Source organism: Alligator mississippiensis, chromosome 1 (assembly GCF_030867095.1).
Source record: "Alligator mississippiensis isolate rAllMis1 chromosome 1, rAllMis1, whole genome shotgun sequence".
Lineage (NCBI taxonomy): Eukaryota > Metazoa > Chordata > Crocodylia > Alligatoridae > Alligator > Alligator mississippiensis.
Window position 1 is genome coordinate 317,598,802 of NC_081824.1, and position 22,736 is coordinate 317,621,537.

Below are 22,736 nucleotides of genomic sequence, written 5' to 3' on the forward strand. Positions count from 1 at the left end.
GCTCATAGTGGCGGGGCGGCCATAAGATGCTGCCTGGGGCAGGGCTGTGGCCAAGCCGCCTGGCACAGCACAAGAGTCCCAGCCCGGCAGGGGGTGGGCGCCACAGGCCTCCCCTCCTACTCCCTCCAGCCTGCCCCAGGGCTGGATTGGTTCTGTCGCCACCTGCACAAGCCAGAGCCACTGTACTCTGGCCCAGGTGAAACGGGAGCATCTGGGGACCCCCTTCGGCAGGGCTGAGGGAGGAGGGCAAAGGGCTAGATCAGGAGTGAGAGGCACCAGACGGGGTGGAGTGCTGCAGGTCAGGAGTGAGGGGCACTGGAAGGACTGGGGGGTCTGCAGGTTGGGAATGAGGGGCACTGGCAGGGCCCAGGGGGACAGCAGACAGTGGCTTGGGAGTGCGGGGCACCAGCAATTTGCATTGTGCAAATTGCACAATTATGAATGTCACTTGGGAATAATGGTGGGCCAGATGTTGATATTGCTGTTAATGTTTTCCTGTTGATGTTGATTTCTGTCTTTAAACTTAAAACTCTTGAGCTTCTTTAACCTGTAGTAAGCGGGGTTTCTCTGATTTAAAAAAAAAAAAATAAAATCCCAATTTTTGGTTAGAAAAAAGTAACCCCAAATCCACATTTTTCCATGATTTAAACCCCCCCCCAGTTTTGGGACCACACACAGAGTAAAGAATTTTTCAGCGTGAATAAGTACATCAAAATATATTTTGTGGTTCATTACATACAGTGATCCTTTCCATTATTTTTTCCCTCTGGAAAAAATGCTACTGTCATTTTTCAGGTTGGGGAGAACTGAAATTGTTGGGTCTTGTACCTCTGCTATAAATTATGATGTATTGATAACATTGGGAACTGACACCCATTCCTAAAATATTTATAGCTAGTCATTTATTTTTTAAATGATCTACCCTGAAGTTCAAGTTATAGGCTGAAGTATCTGCTGGAAGTGCTCCCAAAAGATATTTTGCCATACCTTACTTGTAAGTTGTTCCCAAGTTATAGCTAAGATATAACAACTTTTTATTTAAGTGAATGTATCGCTTGTTCCAACTCCAGGTGACCAGAACAGTTTGGACACTGGCTTTGCAATTTCTCCCTACACTAACCAACAGTGACTCAGCCTCAAAGGAGAAGAATTACTTTGAGGGGAGGGAAAAATCTCCCTGTTTGTGAAATCCCTCTCTACTAAGATGATCAAGTAGGATGCAGGGTGATGTCCATTTTCAAGGTATTATTTTGTATGTGGATATCTGCCCAACAGGTATTAAACTAAAACTATACAACATGCATCTTCAATGTTAATCAAAACGAACTCACACAAAATGACAGGTGCATCAATTATGCTTTACCATAACAATTCAACTTATTACCTGCACAAAATATTCTTAACTGCTGGACTGGAGATATAAGTTGCAAATGGGTGGTGAAGAGGTCAACAAATGCTCCAGGATATACAATAAAGATAAAAATTCCAAATCCATTAAACCGTACTTGTTCTCTATAAGAAAAAGAAATGACTGTAAATCTAAAGGCAATATTTAGATTTTAGAACACTGTAGGAACCTACAATTTTACATATTATTGAAAATTAGAAGATAATTAAGCTATATTTTATTTAATCGTATAAGAATCCAACCCTAAGCAAAAGCACACATTGAACTTGTAACCTGGGAAGAAGGAACACATGACACCATCCTCTTCTTTGGCTGATTTTAAATGTAAGATTTAAAGTATTTTACTTCCTATCTCTCTCAAGAAAACTTTTTTGTTTTAATATTTTGGAGAAGTTTCCTAAGCAATGTTAACAAATAATTGTACTTAGAATTCAATTTATAAAATGAACCAGAGCTGCTCTCAAGACAGAAAGTAATGAAAATTCCTTTCTACCAATCCCTGTAGGTTTTCTTGCATTTATAATCACGCTTTTTTTGTTAAATGAATTTAAGTGAACTTTGCAAGCAAAAAGGAGGACAAGACCATCTGAAAAAGTACAAGTGGTATCTATCCAAGTAACTAAGAGAAAAGGAAGAATATGGGATGGGAGGAGGAGACTGAAGAGTATTCAAGGGCAGAAAAAAGAGGGATTAGAGCCATACAAATTTTAAGTTTTTACTTTGTACTTTTAAAAAATAAATGTTTACATTTTTGGAATAACTGGATAAAGCTTATGTGAAGCTCAGAAATTTCTTAAGTACATCACACCAGCAATACTTTCCTCACATGTATCATTGCCAATATTCTGAACCATACCTGAACCAGCTAGTCCTGTATCTCATCTACCACACTATGCAGGTCTCACTATTTTATTTATTATTTTTCAAGTGCTCTTGCCACATGATCAAGATGCACATATATTAAAATAGATACAAACCTTACAAAGAGAATTTGTAAGAAATGATATAATCTCCAGAATTATCTATGAAACAGGATTAGCAATAGCTGCTGCAATGCCCTCATGCGCTCTCCTAACACAAAAACAAGCCTGTCTTTGTAAACTCAGTAGATCAGTGATTCTCAACCAGGGTACCACAGCACCCTGGGGTGACTTGAGAGAATTTCAAGGGTGCCACAGGAAATCAAGCAATGTTAGTGCTGCTAGATGTGCAAATATGATTCACAAGATAAATCCAAGGATTTCAAATAGGAATCCATAGTGTAGACAACTCTCTCACGTGTTGTGGTCTGAGTTCTTTGCAACAGATCTGCTCTAGCATTTTTAGTCAGAAAATGAGTGAAAAAATAAGAGCTGACACTTGCCAAGGGTGTGTCTTGAGTCTAACAAAGTTGTGAACCAGTGCAGCAGACTTTGCTACATTTCCTTTTAGATAGCAAAATGCCAAATATCAAGCCATGAGGTCAAAGCATGCCAGAACTGAAGGTCCACCTGCAATTTCAACCATGCCGCACTTAAATCAAGCACTGATCTCAAAAGCAGTAGATCCACAAAAACAAATGCCTTATCAGACAAGCTGTGATTCAAATACATAGGCTTTTGTACCTCGTAACGTCATCTTGAGTAAGACCTGGAAACACAATGGAGCAGAAGTATAATGTGTTCCCTGTGGCAGTATTCTGAAAAATGCACAGATATTCAATAAGATTGAAAACTTAGGAAATGACCCCAACATAGCACTATAAGACAATATCCGAGACACAGAGAAGTCAGCAGAAAAAATATAATGAAAGAGAAAGTCACACGTCTTCCAAACGTGCACCTTATATAACTCTATAATTTTATGGCATACTCTTTCTTTATTAAAATAATTTACACAAGGTTTTTTCTTTTTTCTTATTTTTACATAAGCCAAAATCTGAACTCAAATGCTTAGAACCTTTGCCACAGAACACAAGCAAAGGTAATTATTGTGTTACTAGCTACTGTACTTTACTTAATTCTGCTCATAATTTGGCTGAGAGAGAAGGTGAATCCTTGGTTCCAGCATCTTAGCAGCCGCAGGTATGCAGTGGCCAGCCATAGTTTCATAGTAGGTAGGGTCAGAAGGGACCTAGGCAGATCATCAAGTCCGACCCCCTGCCATGGGCAGGAAAGAATGCTGGGGTCAAGCGATCCTGGCTAGGTGATTGTCTAGCCTCTTTTTGAAGACCCCCAGGGTAGGGGCGAGCACCACCTCCCTCGAAAGTTGGTTCCAGCTCCTAGCCGCCCTGACCAAGAAGTAGTGCCTCCTGATGTCTAGCTTGAATCTACTCTCAGTCAGCTTACGGCCATTATTCCTTGTTGCTCCCGGTAGTGCACAGGGGAACAGGGACTCTCTCATTGCCTGCTGGTCCCCCTTGGCAAGTTTGCAGGTGGCCACCATATCCCCTCTCAGCCTTCTTTTGTGGAGGCTGAACAGGTTCAGGTCTCATAGCCTCTCCTCATAGGGCCTACCCTGTTGCCCCTGATCATGAGAGTGGTCCTCCTCTGGACCCTCTTGATGCTGTCCACATCCCTCCTAAAGCGTGATGCCCAGAACTGGATGCAGTACTTCAACTGCGGCCTAACCAATGTCACATAGAGGGGGAGGATCACCTCATTGGCCTGTTCGTGATACATCTGTGGATGCATGACAAGGTGCGGTTAGGCTTCCTGACCGCGTCCCCACATTGGCAGCCCATGTTCATCTTGGAATCAATAGTGACTCCAAGATCCTTTTCTGCCTCTGTGCTGACAAGAAGGGAGTTCCCCAGCCTGTAGGTATGCTGCTGATTCTTCCTCCCCAGGTGCAATACCTTGCACTTTTCCGTATTGAAACCCATCCTACTCTCATCCACCAACCCCTGTAACCTGTCCAGATCTAGTTGTAGCCTGTCCTTCTCTTCTAGCGCGCTCACTTCTCCTCGCACCTTAGTGTCACCTGCAAACTTGAAGAAGGTGCTTTTCAACTCCTTGTCCAAGTCACTGATTGAATAGTGAGGGCCTGAGAACCGAGCCCTGGGGGACCCTACTGCCCACTGTCCCTCCAGGTCGAAAATGACCCATCCACCACCATTCTCTGGGTGAGGCCCTCTAGCCAATCTGCGACCCATCTGGCTGTGTAGGCATTGACACCACAGTCACCTAATTTTTTAGTGAGGATGGGGTGAGAGACAGTGTCGAAGGCCTTCCTAAAGTCCAGAAAGACTACGTCCACCGCGACACCTGCGTCCAAAGCTTTTGTGACCTGGTCGTAGAAGGCAACCAGGTTGGTCTGACAGGACCTGCCTCTAATGAACCCATGTTGATTGCTCCTAAGCATAATCTCCCCTGCTGGTCCCTTGTAGATGTGCTCCTGGATTATTTTCTCAAAGAGCTTCCCCAGGACTGAGGTAAGATTAACGGGCCTATAGTTTCTTGGGTCCTCTTGTTGGCTACAAATGTCCAGCTTGGGATCCTTAAAATTCTAGTTTATTAGGCGGATTGAAACACTGTAATCATAAACCTTGGGGCTGGTCCCCACACACACACACACATACACACACACAGTAGCAGGCTACAGAGTCAGGTATATCTATCCTACAAGCGCTGGAGTCTGTCGTTGAGGCTTCTTTCAGCGTGGTGTTATCTTCCAGAAGGGGGTCGCTGGCTGGTCCTTCTGGCTGGACAGGTCTGGTCGAGTTGGAGATCAAGAGGGCGCCACTGAGGGTCACTTTTCACTGCCTTTTATCTGTCCTTAGCAGACTTTGGTGACTCCCCAGTTTTCAGGTTTGCCCAATCCAGGGGTCGTTGAACCTCACGGGACTTCCCCCCCCTCGGTGGCTACTGGATGGCATCTGTCAGCCCCAGGGGTCGTCCGCATGTACGTGCAGGTTTGGGAGTCTGTTGATGAATTTTGAATAGGGCTCTGGGAGCAGTTGATCTGGAGATACTCAGCCCAGAAGTTGGTCCCTGGCGTTGATTAACTCAGGCCAGGGCTTCTAGCCCTTGATCAGTGAGGTTTAGAGATTTCCCGGTTGTTACATTGTCTTCTATTGAGTTCTTCCCTTGGTTGATCTGCAGCTTCCCAGATGTTAATTGTTGTGTGCTACCTTGTTACACATTCAATCACTGATACACTGGCTCTTTCAGGGGCCAGCCTGATACAGAGAAGGACAGTTTGATTCCTGCCCTTGTTAACATTGTTACAATGTATAACTTACTAAAACACATTTAGTTGAAAGTTGAAAGGTGAGGAGCATAAAATATAAGCTACAAATGCCATGGCACACAAATAGATAAAAATAACAAACTACAAGGGGAGATACAAAATGCACAAATACAAATTTGAAAACACAATTCCTTATCTTAAAGTGAAAGAGAGAGGAAGGAAGAAAAGGTAGAAAAAGAAACATATCCAAAGAGGGGAGAGCAAATGCAGGCAAGAGGAAAAGGGGGCTTTCTGCTACACTCTTTCCTCCCCTTTTTGAAAATGGGGACCACATGGGCCCTTTTCCAGTCCTCTGGCACCTTGCCAGAGCACCACAAGCACTCGTAAAGCTGTGCCAGGGGTCCCGCAATGACCTCTGCCAATTCCCTCAGCACTCTGGGGTGGAAATCGTGCACAATTACAGTAAAAGGCAGAAGAAGAGGCAATATCCATTTGGCTTTTATCATGGTATGAGAACAGTGGAGCAACATACTTTACACAGAAAAGTCTCAATGAATATTGAAGTTGGAAAAGAGCTGACTTGATGCTACAGACAAGGCACATAAAATACATATTTAAGCCCCAAACCACTATAATTTCAGATAGCAATATAAGACTTCCATTTCACTCACTCACCCAGGACTTTTTGCAAAGCTCAAATGAATGCTTAACATCTGAATTCCGTACCAAAAAGATGGATACCGAAATGCACTATTTTAGAGCAGTCCCAATATGCCAGGTATACTGTACATTTAATATAGCCTCCCTCATCAGAATTAAATCCATCAATGCATATCTTAAATGAAGTAAATAATTAAGGTAACAAAAATATCACCCTTAGCTATAGCACCTTTTACTCCAAGGCCTCACAAGACACTTTATCAGTGTTTATGAATTATACAAGTATCCACAGGAATCAAGATGTCCATCACTGAAATTCTGTCTTCTCAAAGACACAATATCTAACCATTTTCATGGTTGCAGCTGCACCCAATAAAAATTGCGCAAAAAAAAAGAAAAAACCTGGACACAATGTAAGTCATAGGGAAAATTTATGACACGCAAGTTTTGGGTTTTTTTTAGTGTAATCTTTTACCTTGTATACTTGGGAGAGATTTAAGACAAGCTTTCAGGTACAAAGGACATATAACTGGACACCCAAACACACTCGAGAAGCAGCAGCAGTGTGCAGGGCAACATTGATGGCTACACTGCTGGAGGCACAATGGCAGTGGGTCCAGCAGCACAGCTGCTGCTGTTCCTGCAACCCATCCCCCTCACCCAAGTCAGCACTGAGGCTGGTTACACTACTGTGAAATCTCTCCCAACTATATGTTTGGTCCGAAAAAAGATATCACCAAAGGGAAAAAAAATCCCAAAATACCCTTGCTTCTTGCATATTCCCTGGATGAGAGCTACAACAGCTCTCCAAGCTGCAGAACATTTAGACAGACAGGCTATAACTCTTTAAATTGAAATGTTGCCAGAAAACAAATATTAACTTTCCTAGCTCTACAGAGAATACCAAAGGCCTCTGATGGCTACATATGGTAAGGATTTCAGCTTTGTTTCCTCCTAAAGACAGAACCTCCTACAGCAAGAAATCTCTACGTCCTACATTTCCTTTGACATCTATACAGGACAATACTCACCTAAACACATGCAAGAATTCTGGTTCAATGCTAAATGGAAGAACTACCAATTGTTCTTAGTTACCGAAATTGGTCTAGCTTATAACAGTGCTATTTCACATCTAGCATTACCTAATGTTAAATATCTTTGAGGTACATGGACTCATTCTGGACACATCAACTTTGCTTCTAGCCCATGGGTAGGCAACCCCCAGCACAGGTTGCAAAGCCTGGCACGCAAAAGCATTTTGTTTGGTGCACACACTTTGGTGTGGATGATGGGGAAAGGGCTGGGGAAAGGGCACCACCACAACAAGGACTGGGTCCCTTGCAGCTCCCCAATGCCCACTAAGGCTGTGCGCAGCTTCAGGAGCCGATTCGATTCGGAGGAGATTCAGCAGCCAACTCCCCAAATTTGAATCAAATTGGGAGACCCGTTAAAAGGTCCGAATCAAATTGGAAGCCTCCGAATCAATTCAGAGAGATCTGGTGCCGATTCAGATTCGACCATAGACTGACTAAACAGGCAGCAGTCCTCAACCATGCTGGACACAGCTGCCTCCAGCTGGTAAGTCTGTTGTGGTGGGGGGAGAGAAGGGAGGGGGCAGATCAATGCCCCCACAGTGAGGGAGGGATTGGGGCTGGGACAAGCTGCCCAGCTGGAGCAGGGGGGGACTCGGGGAGGGGGCTCCTGCCACTGCACACCATCGGTCCGGGACGGCATGGGAGCAGGCGTGTACCCCCAGATCTAAGCAAGGCAGGCTGCGCTCTGGGAAGCTAGCTCTAGTCGCAGCCTGGAGTGCAGCCCTGGCTCCACCCGCCCCACAGAGCACAGTAGAGCAGGAGTTCTGGGGGGTCTGCAGCCACCCTAAAATTCCCCACAGCCCCTGACACTGGCCCCTCCTTGATCCAGGTGCATGCACCTGCACCCATGCCCTGCTGCTGCTTGCCCAGCCGGGGCAAAGCCACAGCTTGTCCCAGAGGCACGGGGAGCCTGGAGTGGGTTCCTCTGCTGCACGCTGCTTGTCTGAGGCAGCACAGCAGCACTGTCCCGTGCCTCCCCACCCCGACTGTGCGAGCAGCAGGAAGTCACAGCCCCAGCTCCCAGTGCTGCTGCACCTACATCCCATACCACCCCCACCCCAGCTGGACAAGTAGTGGCAGGGCACAGCCCTCACTCCCAGCATCTTCTGCCGCCCATCTGGAGTGCAGCCTGGCCCAACCTGCTCCGCAGAGATTCAGGGGCACACGCCCACTCCCATGCCCTCCTGGATTGGCAGTGCACAGTGGTACGCAGGGGCAGGGGCAGGAGCCCCCCTCCCCGAGTTGTACATCCCCTGTCCTGACTGAGCAGCTTATCCCAGCCCCAATCTCTCCCTCGCTGTGGGGGCATTGATCTGCCCCCACCCCCCATGCCCCTTCCCTCCCCCCTCCACAAAAGACTTACCAGCTGGAGGTAGCTGTGTCCAATGTGGCCAAGGACAGCTGCCTGTTTAGTCTATGGCTGAATACCCTAATTTGCGCTGAATCTTCTAATATGATTTGGCCGAATCGAATCAGGGCGGTGACTCAAATCACTGTCCCTCCAAATTGGCTGAATCTGAATCAAATACTTGCTGCTTCGCACAGGCCTACTGCCCACCACTGTTACACCAATACCTTGCAAGTTGTTGAGGGCGTTTTTGGCACTCTGCCTGAAAACATTGCCAACTCCTGTTCTAGCCCTTTACTGCCAGGAAACAGATTTCACAGTAGGCTAATTCTAATGGGTCACTTCTGTTATCTCACTGACCATCTGTCTTCCAAATATTGAATAAACCCTGCCTTTTCTCAGTCTTCACTGCCATTTCATGAGACTGAGGAAATACGGCTTACAGACATGAGATCTGTGGAGAACAATACAATAATGGAAAACCAAAGAAACAGATTCTAGTAAACAATTACAGCAGGGTAACATGTATGAAATGAACAAGAAAATATATTGGAAAAAGATGCAGATCATCACTCCTCCCCATATTCTGCACGCCAGTAGGACAGGAGTCTTACCTAGTGCTCAGGATAAAAAAAGTGAAGCAGAAAGCCCTGCTTCCACACCTGCTAATGGTTTGTGTGCAGTCAAAACCTGGCTGTCAGCAGTAGTACACAACAGACAGCACCACAAAATCCCCCTTTTTTTGGAACAGCAAAAAGTGACACTTGTGACTATTTCTGTACCTACCAGAGCTAACATTTCTACTCTTCCCTGTGTAGCTGAGAAAAGTAAGGTCCAAGAAGGAGACATACTTAAGTCATATAAATTCAAGATTTCACTGATTAATACTTCACATTCCAAGTAACACGCTGCACAATGATCATTCAAAATAAAGTTCAATGCCTGATGCTGGAGTAAAGACAAGGCCTCCTGTACTTCGTATAACATCAGATGTAAATACTAGTCTTAGGACTCCAGACGTGTGTCCACAGGAGTGTGCACATGTTCTGTGTGGCACCTCAAAGGCTTCTGAGGCACTGCAAAACGTGCCCCACACACATGATTTGGTTCTCCACATTGCATATTTGTAGCACAGAGCCAAATTTAGATACCAGGAAATCCCCGCATCATAAAAAAAAAAGACACTGAAAAAAGTGGAGCAGAACACGGGACAGCAGCATGCATCACCCAGAACTGGAGTCTGGCTAGCCAGAGCCACTTTCTGACTCCCCAGAACCAGAGCCAGGCTCTGTGTGCCCAGATCGTTGCTGCTGCAGCCCTAGGAGACCCCCAGTAATGCTGCTGGGGCCAGCAACTATGCTGGCCCCAGACTCCCCTATCCCACCAGGAACTATCTGCCCTGCACCAGAGCAAACGTGCAGGGACGTTCCCCAGGGACAACAAGTAGTGTCACAAATATGTGCTGCTAGTTGACCCTGGGGAAATACACGTGGGCACTCGTCTGGACACACCCCAGATATATCTGGCCTTCCTTTATAACACAACAATCAGGTAAATCATAACCTAGGGTTTTTAAAGGAAATAAATAAGGGTTTTTTAAATGAAAACAGTATAATCAAGACAATATTTCTTGTATTACTTCTCAAGATACATTTTTACTTCCACCAAACAATCCATATGCCACCAGTGTTTATACTGGAGTGCATGTCTGCATTGCAAAAGACAACAATGCAGTTTCAACAGCGGACAAGATATAGTAAGGATTTCTGTCATACTGGAAAATGAGGAAAAGTAATTTGGGAGTCTAGTGGAAGCGAGTCACTGATGCTTGTGGCATTAAGAAAGGATGCCTGACTCTCATTCTCCATCATGGAAAAACGTAAAGATGAATGATACCCAGATCTTTACTCAGCAACCTCAGTTAGACTTTCACAGTATTTTGTAGCAATGCCTAACCATTAATTTTCTGCTGAAATGAGCACCACAGTTAATACTAACATTTAAAATCTCATTAAGCATCAAAATTACCACACCAGCAAGATTAACAGGGGCAATTCACACCTCTCCTAACTACTGCTTCAGCCTGTCAGTACAACAGCTCAGAGGTTTACATTTAACTCACATTAGGAAGCTTTTTGTAGCACCTAATAAACTGGAAACTTTTCTTAAAAAATATTAGATTTGGATGACCATTTTGCGCAAATTCTCTGCACACTGCAGAATCACAAGAATAGGGGACCCTGGTGAACCAGAAGGTAAGTCTAAGGTAATACAAAATATACGATGCAATACATAAAAGTCATGCTCATAATCTTTGTATCCTAACTTCTTGTAAGGCATCCTGAAGATCTCTGTCCCATCCTTGCCCCTAGAGACTTCCAAATTAAAATATGTTCTTAAGCAAAATAAAGAAATTAACTACCTTCATAAATCATAGAATGACTAATCATATTCACTTGTAATTACATGCTCGTGTAATTATGCACTTTGTTGGTACATAGTAAGAGAAAAGTAGTTTGAATTACCGAATAGCTGCCACCCCATGGCCAACTTCATGTATGACACCACTGATGAGGATTGCAGTGAAGAAATAGGTCAGCTGACTGACGGGCAGATTTACACCAGGCACCTGTTTATGTAGGCATGACAACAAAACACACCAGGATACCAAGAGATACAAAGTCAGATCATTTTTCCTTTTAACTTGCCATGGCTACATAGCTGTTTAAGACCAGAAACATACACCTTTCACACGCTTAGATCACATCACTGCCCTTTCTACTGTATGTTTCTTAAAGTGTACATACAGAACTTTAACCGTGTAGTTAAAAGTTAAAGAAGGTAACTTTTATTGAAGTTTAAAAACATTTGCATGCCAAAAAATATGCATACAGCATACAAGCAAATCACAGGAGAAACTATTATAACTCTGTATTACTTTCTGAAATTGCTAGCTTCAAATTACAACTTTCTGTAGCTAATCCTCTAGGAAGCAATGTTGAGGTTTCACAGTCATTTTTGTATTGCAGTAACAGTATTCTCAACTTCAAGAGTTTAAAAATCAAGAGTCACAACCCTCAGAAACCATGCAATTGAGCTAAAGCTATCAGGTTTAAAATAATTAGAATAATAGAAATATAGAGCTGAATAAGCCATATATATCACCTACACCAACCCCCCTGCCCAAGACCAGACCACCGCTGTCTAAAGCATCCCAAATGTTTGTCTAATCGGTAAGTAAAAAATCCTAATGACAGGCTCTTGTAGGTATCTTCCAACCCCATAGCCGGTAGTTTTTAATATCATCTACTCTGAACTAGTGTTGCAATTTTCAGACTCTCGTCTAAATGTTGCATTCCCTCCAAACATGTCAAATGCATACAAGGAAATAACATCTTGAAAATACAATTGTCAATGCATTTAAAGATGGGCTCATGTATATATGCATGCCCCCACACGCCACAAATGCAGGTCCCTTCCTGCCACTGCTCAGAGCCAGCCCCTGGCACTTCCTTTAACAGGTTCTCCCTAGCCCTCAGCTAGATTTCAGAGAATCTACCGTATTTTAAGAGTACTCCTACTCAAAGCATTTTCATGAGGAGAGGATCCTTTGTTAAATATTTGCTTCTGTTCTACCTGTAACAGTAAACAAGCAAGTAACTGGTAAAGAACAATTAGCCTAAGGACAGGGCATCACTTTGATGCCCTCAAAGTCAAAGTGATGCACCCCTCACTTTGAGGGCATCAAAAGAAACAAAGATAATTCAACATATCTTGTAAGGCATCCTGACTTCTTTAAAGTTTTTGGCCAATGGCTCAACTACAAAACTAACCAGTTTTCTGTTTCTGGATCTCAGCCCTTTTCCTATTATTGTAATATAATAAAGGGCTTAGTCTGTCTGTCTGCATGTCTGTCTGTAACACTTTTTGGCCACCTGCACATGCACCACCAAGAGGGCAGGCAGCGATTGGCTGTGCGGGCCCGGGCTGCAAGGCCCGAGTTTAAGCCACTGCCAGGGAAGTTTGGGGTGCTAGCGAACATGCTCCAGCCACCTGAGCAGCGGGGCTTCCCCACGCCTCCCTGACTGAGGGCAAAGTGGAGGGGTCGTGGTGGCAGCGCCCCCGCACCACTCCCCAGAACCGCCAGCAGGGAGGGGAGGCGGCAGGCACGGAGGAAGGGAGGGAGGGAAGGAGGGGAGTGAGGCGGGGGGAGGCGAAAGGGGGATCATGGTGGCGGCTGTTGTCGGGGCTGGGAGGCAGGGAGAGAGGAAGGGAGGGGAGCAGAAAGGGGTCCCCAACAACAGCTAGCAGGGAGGGAAGGAGGCTGTGCGGGCCTAGACGGATGCAGGGCGGTGAAGGGAAGTTATGGTGGCAGCTGTTGTCAGGGCTAGGCGGCAGGAAGGGAGGAAAACAGGGAGGGAGAGGAGCGGGGGGCGGGGGGAGAGGTCACGCTGACGGCAGCCCCCACTACCCAACCCCAACAACAGCCGGCAGGGAGGTGGGGCGGGGGGAAGTCCCGCTGGGAGGCGGGGAGGGAGCCAGAGGCTGGAGGAGGTGACGGTGGCAGATTAACTTTTTACATGGCCGGCCCCAAAGGCTGGGGGGGGGGGGGGGGGCGGCGGGTCTCATGTACACGCTCCCTGAAATCCGTCATTCTTGGTGGGCCATTAGCTAGTCTCTTTATAATCCTTATAAAAGATGATCAAGTGAAATCCAACATATTAGCAACTATTCCAGAGATGAAATGAAGAATGCCCTTCCCATGTTCTTGGAACAGGGACTACTCTTTTGCTACCACAAAGGGGTCACTTCACTACTTCTAACTGGAAATGTGCTAGGACAGAAGAGATTCTATGCTCTGAAAACTGGCAGCACAGTGGGCCTCAGTATTGTATGTTTGAGGGAAAATAGTAAGTAGTAAACAGGAATGAAAAACTAGATATTGAACATCTATTCCTGTTTGGATTACTGAGGTTGCATGTCCACTGTGTTTATGAGTTCTATTTAAAAAAAATGCATTCTGTTTTTTGTTTCTAAAAGCACATGGCAACAGCCAAATTTAGAGCAACTGTTCAAAAGGTAGTAGTATGTTATGATATAGCACCTTAAAGATAAAAGAACGAGCTAGAGAGCAGAAAGAGCCATGAGACTACTTTAAAGCAGGCTTGTCCTCCACCTTCCTGGTATATGTATCTTTTTGCCAGTCTATCCTTGCTTTAAATATATCGATATAAAACAACCTCATTTTGCTATTCAAGACTCCAATTTTAGATATCTAAACTAAGTTTTTTCTTTTACATTTTCAATTCATAAGAACAAGTTATATCCAAGGGATTCGTTTTATTTTTCCCCTCTAGTTGGTTTCTTCACCTCTCATAATATTATATAGACCTTCCTTCTTTTAGTGGCAGACATATAAAGGCTAATTCCAGACAAAATGTGGTTTGCCTACCCAAAAACATACTAAAACACTATGAGTGCACCAATAAAGATTTTTGGGGCCAATATCGATGGCCGATTTTTAACGCGCTATATCGGCTGATACCTATCGAATTACCAATATACAGCCCAGCTGGTAAGTCTGTTGTGGGGGAAGGGGCAAGGAAAGTGGTAGGGAGGGGCAGACTGAGGCTCTCACAGTGAGGGAAGGAGTGGGGCTGAGGCAGGGACAGGCACTGCACAGCCAGGGCAGAGAATGGGACGGAACCGCAAGTTGGGGGAAGGAACTCCTGTCACTACGCTCACCCCAGAAGGGCATGGTGAGGGCAGGCTGCCACTGCGGACTAGATTCGGGGCTGCACCGAGCTCTTCCCAGCTAGGGCTGGGCCAGGGCTGCACATGGGGTCAGCAGCAGCGGCAGCGCTGGGTGGGGGGCTGCAGCCACCCCAAAATTCACTGTAGCCCCCCCAACCCCTCCTCCCAGTGCAGTCTGGGCCAGCCCCCCGCTGGGAAGAGCCCAGTGCTGTCCTGGCCGCAGCCCGCAGAGGCAGCCAGCCCTCGCCCCGCACGCAGATCCAGGGACACATGCCCCCCATGCCCTCCCAGGATGCGCAGCGGCGGGAGCCACTCACCCCACCTGCTTCCCCCCGCTCACACACACACAGCCACTTGTGGCTCCATCCCACACCCTGCCCCAGCTGTGCAGCACCTCCCCTGGCACTGCCTCCCTCACCACAGGGGCCTTGATCTGCAACTCCTCCTTTCTGAAAACAAGTTTTCCTCTAGTGCTGTACATCTATCATCAAAAAACTATGCAGAAAATTAAAGCAGCCTTGCTTGGACTGTCACCAGATATTTCTGGGACAATTTTAGGTTTCAGATCAGCACCAGAAAGAAAAACCTTGATCAATTCAGAACTGTATGCAATTTTTTTACCAATCTAATCATTGCCTCCCACTGTTCTGAGCTTTTTATTGTTTGTTCCCTTTCTAAGACATTCTAAATCATGCTTGTTTAAAAATTTCAAACCTAAATTAATCCTGAACGGTACAGATTCTAAATATCTCAATGATGGTAAATCCTGATAATTGTTTTGTATTATGGGCACTATGATGCGTTCTGGGCATTTGATACGGACAACTATTTGTTCCTAATTCCTGAATGCTTTATATCATTTTTTTTCTTGCATTTTTTCCTTCTTTCCTCTGCTTTTTTAAAAAGACTGAATAAGAACATGGGATGTTTGGTAGAATTGAACATCAGATGTCTAAATTTGTGTGGGTGGTTTTAAAACGAAATAGACTCTTTCTTCTCTGAAGAGAGCAGTTTCCAACTCAGAAGCCAAAAATCAGAGACAGACCACTTACCACAACTTGCAACATCCGATCATTCTGGGCTGTGGGGGCTTCGCTTAACATCTGTGTCAATGTCTGTATCAATGTCTTTCCAAGCAGAATAATAGAACCAAACATGGCAGCTATGCCAAACACCATTCCTATGCTGAACCTGCAGGAAGAACCAAGAGATACAACAATGACTGTATATCCTTGGGGTAGTTAACTGATGAAATGCAGTCGAACTTAATAGATACTTCTGACAAGATATCCTCAATGCTGGTCCATCTACCTAGGACAAAATCACAGAAGAATCAACTATCCTATAGAAAGGAAATCATTTGTATTTCTCTGTAAAGGAGTTATATAACAATGCAATATAAAATGATAGCCAATTGAGAGGCAGGGATTGGAATGTTGTATTATTCATCATATTATTATTTCTGTGCCACCTAGAACAGGTACAGTTTACTTAGAGTTGATCACAACGCAGAAATTTACTAAATGCCTTTAAATAAAGGAGACCATGTTCCTAAATTAAAGGATTTAAGAAAAATGAATTAAATACATTTTTCTTGTATTTGAAACTATTTAAAATTAAATTTGAAAGTACAACAGTTCATGGTAGGCATGAGCATAAGTGGGAATTCTGGCACCTTGGCTGTGGTGGCAAACATTGAAGAGTCTTACCCCCTGCACACAAGCTGCATCTGCCAATGTGAACTACCTGTAGGCTGCCCCCATGCCCTGGACTGGATCTGGCCAGCCAGGGGTCCCACAGTCTGGATCCGGGCTGGGGCCCCAGATGAGTTTGACACACCTGATTTAAGCAATTACATAACTTAATAGCCTGCATAGATATAATTAGCAGAAAACTATCAAAATATATAAACCAGAGTTTCATTTTAAAACTAACAGAATGTGGGTATGGTGATATTCCTGATTGGCCAGAAAGGCCTAACCAGAATTCTGAAATTATACCATAGATAAAGAAATCTAGGCTTCCATCGTCCCCAGTTGTAGAACTGACGGTTGAAGAGACCCGTTTGCCAGCGCACATGAAAAGGAGAGACACTCAGCCCATATGACATCAGCCAGTCTTCATAGGATGCTTTCAGAGAACTAGAGGACTGTAAAAAAGCAATAAAGATTTAGTTTGGAGCTTTTAGGAACATGCTATGATGTTCAGTAGAACAAAGAACAGAGTACTACATGCAATTGTATGCACAGGCATATTCATATGTAAACTACATAAAAATAAAGGTAAAACAGATTTTATGTAAAAGCCTAATTTGTAGAAACTACAAAACCTTGTAATAAGGTTTTGTGACCTGACTCCTGTGTACTCACTGGAATCTTTAATCATCATCTTCCTGTAAATGTACTGTAAGGACATAAGCTGCAAGTTTTCAATGGACAGTAAACTGTTAAAAAACAAAACGATTTTAAATTTATGTACCAAGAAAATAACAAAGCCAGAATAATATTTTGGCCATCTTTATTTTACATAACCATTATACAATGTAGTAGTATATATGTAATACTATGAAGTTATATAAGCATTTTGATTTCATTCCATATTTATCAGGTTTTAAAAATAGTCATAGGGTTCAGAATTTGACAGACAAGATTCTCAGTTAAAAAGTACTCCTGATTTTATATAAAGAAGGGGACTAGAGGAGACCAGGTGATTAAAAAGGTTTAAACATTCCGCTTATTTTGTGTAATGTTTATTTGCTATCTTCTAGTATTATCTTCTCGTTTCCTCTGAAGCTGTCCTCTCATCCTCCTGATATACCTCAGTTACATCAATGACATCTTCATAAACATTAAATAAAGTTCACCAAGACTTTAACAGGTTCCACCCCTCCACCAAACTAACACTGGTTTTTGGACTCAAGGCACAACCTTTTTAGACTCAAGGCACTCCTCAACAGATTTAAAACATACCTTGATTAGACCTGAAGCACCCTTTGGAAAAATGCTAGTTCCTAGTTTTCATTCTTTTTTTTGACTACAGAAAAATAACAGAATAGTTCTTCTGTTGAAAAGAACTCAGAAAGACCCCAAAAAGGCAGTATGTTCTTAACACGATGGAGTCTTGTTTGAAAACTCTGGGTTTGTCTTGGGAATTATGTTTGCATACCTAGCAAGGATAACACTGAGTGACAATCCACAGCACACTTGAAAACACCTCACAACACCCTGGTGGAGAATCACGGTCCTAGACACTACTACATCACCACCACATTGTATCGGAAACCAACCAACTGCCACTGCTACGTTCGCACCACCAGCTTTCACCCTAAGCACACCACTGGATCCACTGTGTACGACCAAACTCTGTATTATAACCAGATCTACTCTGATCCCGCTGACAAAAATGAACACCTTAAACATCTGGAGCAGGGATTTCTAGTTACAATACAATCCCAAAACTCTGCCTACTCAAATCAACAATTCAGACCTCTCTGCAACCTGCTACAATACCAACTCCAGAACAAGGACAACAGAATGGCTCTGGTTGCCACCTACATCCCCCAGCTTGAACACCCAAGACACCATTAATAACCTCCAACCCCACCTGGAGAAGGATGACCGTTTCAAGTAGCCATTGAGAACACAGCCATCCTGGCTTACAGACAGCTCCCCCCCAAACAGCATCTCTCACCTACAGATGGACTAACTCCCATCCTCACTGAGGCACCAGGCCTTGCATTGGACTGAAATGCTTCTTGTGTCCCCACATCAACACAAACCACATCACTGGATCAAATAACAAGGCGTACAACATCCAAGGTTCGTTCATGTGCAGCTTGACCAACACCACACCTGCCAACACCTGCTTACAATGCCCATCTGCTGTCGACATCAGACAGAATGAACAAAAAACGTGTAACAATGAATGAAAACCAATCTGACATCAGCTGCAGAAAGATACACAAGTTTATGGCAGAATATTTCAGCCTCCCTGGATGTTTCATTGCTGACCCCAAGACTGCTGTTCTCAGGAAGAAATTTTTTTTAAAGTTTGAATGGGAAACTGTAGAACAAATCATACACAAATTGGACTATGTTAAGTATAGTTTAAACAGGAACAACCAATTCTTATGCTTTTACAACCCCTTTGTTCCTATGGGTTCTTTGCTTGTTTGCCTCTCTCAGCATTCCCGTGCCCCTCCCTCTTGCTTTCTCACCTATTCTATTCTAATCACTCACTCCCCTTCATACTTTGCTCTATGCTGTCCTTTCACTGCATCTGATGACTTGAACTTGGGTTCACAAAATCTTGTGCTATATATCATATTTAGTTAGTCTATAAAGGTACATATCTACCCTGACTTCTGATTTCAGACTAACACGACTAACTACCTCTTTGTGTTCATGAGTCGTTTATGCGATTGCCTCCAAACATTTTTGGTTCCTTTGTTCTTTGCTGATGGATGAGCAACATGAAAGGATAAAAGAGAAATGATGGCTGTTCATAGGCCTCCTCGGCCAATTCCCCAATCCAGTAACTGAACACGGGCAGACAGTCAGAAGTCCCAGTGATCTTGTGCAAAGGTTCACCCACCTGGATTCAAGTACAGGGACAGAGCCCAAAAGTGTTTGCAAAAAAGTGCATCTAAATGGGTCATAAGATGAAACAGTCTGGTGGCTTCTCTTTTTGTGACCTGATGTAGAAACAATGGGGAGCTTTATTTCTTGTAACTAAGCCCCTCTAATTAAAAACATCTCATACTTCAGAAAGAAGCTCAATTTTGTTTTTCAATGTTTGTTCTACAACTGGTCAAATAAATACAGTGAGTTTAGCCATATCTTTCTATAGCACATTTAGCAAAACACTGCTTTCACCAAGTTCCTTTTTTAAGAACAAGCAGCAAAGGGGTTTCTTCATCTTCTACATATTTACTTTACTATTTGTCCCTGCACGTTACACCAAATCATGACAAAATGGCCATCACGCTGAAACAAACGAGGCTTCTTTAGGGTGGGCACTGCCAATCCCACCTCTAGGGCTGGGATTTGTGCTCTGAAAAAAATAAGGTGGGTGAGATGCAGTATTGCATTTTATTTTCCATGCTTCTAGCCTCAGGAGAATCAGGTTGGGGGTGGGGGGAGGATGCTCATGGGCAGATGTAGGATTTTGAGAAAGGGTGTGTGGTGCATTATCAGTTCATAACATAACTCACTGTCCCCAGTTAAAGGGACACTACAAGCTCTATAAATATGCTGGGGGCCCTAGCACTATATTATTCAGTTGAACATCAATGCAAACACAAATACAACTTTATCGTAATGGTCACTAACTTGCTAGATTATATGGCTTAAAAGTGTTTAAAAGAAATGAAAAGCTAGGCAAAAAATGGTCAAAACAGTCAAAAGGCATTGGGTCAATAGCCCCCAGTCATTCATCCAGTAGTCATTAGAGTTAAATGTACGCGTCTCATTCAGATTCATAAAACATCTAGTCTTCTCAAGTGCCTTGACACTGCCTCCAATACTTAACTGTAGGTCACTTCTGCACCTGAGCTAATATTACCCCAGCAGAGTTAAAGTTTTGAGCTAGAGTTGAAAGCAGTCAGCAGGGCTGGGAAATAGAAGAGAGACATCACCAGGAAGGACTAAGGGACTGTAGCATTGCAAAAGAAAAGAGTTTGTATAGCGGACCATCAAAATGATTACAAGGGGGAGAGGGTTGTTAACACCCATGCCAGGCAAAGACATCAACAGGAATCAGGAAGATAAATTGATAATGAGCCATGGAGTCAACTGCTCTTGTCACCACTTAGCACTGCCTGAATAGAAAAACTTTTACTATTGCTGAGGGGCAGTCGATTTAAAGCAGGGGTGGGCAAAATGGTGGATCCAGCCGGTGGCCGGATTCCATTTCCCAGCAGCCCCTGCTCAAGTGATTGGGGCTGGTTTCCATGGAGATGCCAGCAAGAGCCACACTGTGATAGTGGGAGGCCAGGGTTTCCATGGAGACTGGCCCAGCAGTGCTGGCAGGGTGCGGAGCTGCTCTAGAGCCCAGCTGGGATCTTGCGGTGGAGACAGCATGGTCCAGAGCCAGGGCAAAGCCACGATCTGCAGCCTGCATGCCCTGGGCAGACACATGCAGGCAGCAGATCACGGCTTTGCCCTGGCTCCTTGCAGTGGTGACAGTGTCGTCCAGAACCAGGACAGACATAGATACCCCAAAATTCCCTGTAGCCCCCCCTGCCATAGCTACCCCTCCCAGCAGCGCTGCTACCAGTGCTGCCCGCTTTGCACAGGTGGCGACAGCTGAGCCTGCCCCACTTCCGCTCACAGCATAGCCCCCACTCCAGGAAGAGGATGGCGCTGCTGCTGCCTGCCACCACTGCTAGGGCTGGTCTCCATGGAAACTTCAACCCAGTGCTATCATAGACCAGCTGCTGCTGGGGTCTCCATGGAAACTATCCCCAGCCACACAGGCAGGGGCTGTTGGGAAACAAAGTCTACTGCCAGCCAGATGCAGACTGCAGGCCACTTTGCCCGCCCCTGATTTAAAGTGTGGGTGGAGCGGGAATCAAAGGGAAGGGGGAGTGCTACTGCACCTTCCCCTGCAGCAGCCACTGAAAGCCTTGAAAGCCAGAGAAGCAAGTCAGTTAGGGTTACCATTTGCCTGGGTTTTCCCAAACATGTCCCCTTTTTGGGTCCTCCCACACCTCCATCTGGGCAGTTTTTTACAATATCAACAATTGTCTGAGATTTTGCTCTGTCTCTGCTCAGCACTGAAGTTTTTCCTGGCACTTCCCAGCTTGCCCTGTCAAGGCGCTGCTTGGCATTGGGTGGAGCAGGAGTAGGAAGGATGACTGGAGGCAGGGCACACACAGTGCTGAGGGCAGGGAAAACACAGGAGGCGCCTACCCCTCCAATGGGGGAAGGGGTCAGAAGCCCCTTCGAGGGCAGCATAGCCTGGTTGGTGGCACTGGGGCCAGTGCTTGTGCTCACGGGGGGTGGCAGCTGGGAGACACTGCAAGGCTAGGGGCAGCAGGTTGGGAGTGAGGGACATTGGCAAGGCTGTGGCTTGGCAGTGTGGTGCACTGGGGGGGGAGGGGGGGAGGCTGTGGGTCAGAAGCAGGCAACACAGAAAATGCCAAAGCGCTGTGGGTTGGGAGTGGGGGGCTATCAACACGGATGGGGGAAGGGAAGCGGGCTGCAGGTTGGGAGTGAGGGGCACCAGGTGCATGGTCTGGGGGGGTGGGGCACTGCAGGTCAGGAGTGAGAGGCAGCAGCAGGGCTGAGGGGGGGCTGTGGTGTGGGCGTGAGGGTCAGCCACGGGCATATCACTGGCCCCATCGCTGATAGGCATCCTCTTCTTTGCCACTGAGAATCTGGTAACCCTGCAGCCAGTTCCAGGGCATCTGATGGAAGGCACCAGGCTCCACCTGGGTCAGACACCTGGAAAGGGGGGTAGCAGCAGCTGTGACTGCGATGGGATCCTGCTCCCTCTCCCTGTGCAGCAGCGGGGGGAGGGGAGTTCCAAGGCTTCAGCGGCCGCTCAACGGCTCCGAACGCCCAACGGTCAGCAACGGCCACCGCCAACCGCCTGGCGCGAGACCGGGCCGGCGGCACCTGCGGCCCTCACCTTCAGCAGCGTGTCGGCCAAGTAGATGACGCACCAGCCGCCGAGCACGCACACCGCCACAGGGATCGGGATCATCGCGGCTCCGGCTGCACAGCTGCCCCCGGAACTGAAGCGCTCCGAGAACCTTCCTCCAGCAGTTCCGTTTTCCGAACGGACACTTCCGGCTACGGCCAGGAAGTGGGGGAGGAGAGAAGCGAGCGACGGGACGGCTTCCGGTTCTCATGACGTCATTTCATCGCGCGCCAAGCAAGGGCTGGGATCTGCAGGCCCAGACAGTCATAGACGCGCATGCGCCTTCTACCGGCGAGAGCAGGGGGGCCGTAAGGTCAAGCCGCGTTGCTAGGCGCGCATGCGCAGTACCCAAAAGAAGTTACGCATCCCGCCCCCCTCCCCTCGAGGCTCCTGATTGGTGGAAAAATCCCGGGTAAATTTAAAAAGGAGCGCAGCGGGGCAGTCTGGGCTGGCTTGGTGCGCAGCAGCGGAAGATTTTTGTGCCATCTGCTTCGGTTGTGCGTGAACAAATCTTGCATCAGTCCTTCCTGATCATTATGAATAATACGTTTATATTTATGAATAGTGACTACATTTCATTTGGGTTGTCATTTCAAGCTTGCTTCATGGGAGCTGCCACTATGTGGGGATGCGGCATGAATCCCTGTGGGGCTGGGTG

The 22,736-nt window shown here is 45.7% G+C and overlaps 1 protein-coding gene across 3 annotated transcripts in view; it reads right to left on the reverse strand.

Annotated features, from left to right (window-relative positions):
- Positions 1–22,281, reverse strand: part of MBTPS2 (membrane bound transcription factor peptidase, site 2) — a 57,702-nt gene extending 35,421 nt beyond the window's left edge. For all 3 annotated transcript variants that reach the window (XM_059720854.1, XM_059720853.1, XM_006263975.4), the window contains exons 1-5: positions 22,067–22,281; positions 16,435–16,583; positions 15,487–15,625; positions 11,206–11,309; positions 1,385–1,512 (exon numbers count right to left, since the gene is read on the reverse strand). In XM_059720854.1, the coding sequence (XP_059576837.1) occupies positions 1,385–1,512; positions 11,206–11,309; positions 15,487–15,625; positions 16,435–16,583; positions 22,067–22,141 (595 nt within the window). In that variant the 5' untranslated portion in view covers positions 22,142–22,281. The remainder of the gene's footprint in view (positions 1–1,384; positions 1,513–11,205; positions 11,310–15,486; positions 15,626–16,434; positions 16,584–22,066) is intronic.
- Between the last annotated feature and the right edge of the window lie 455 nt (positions 22,282–22,736).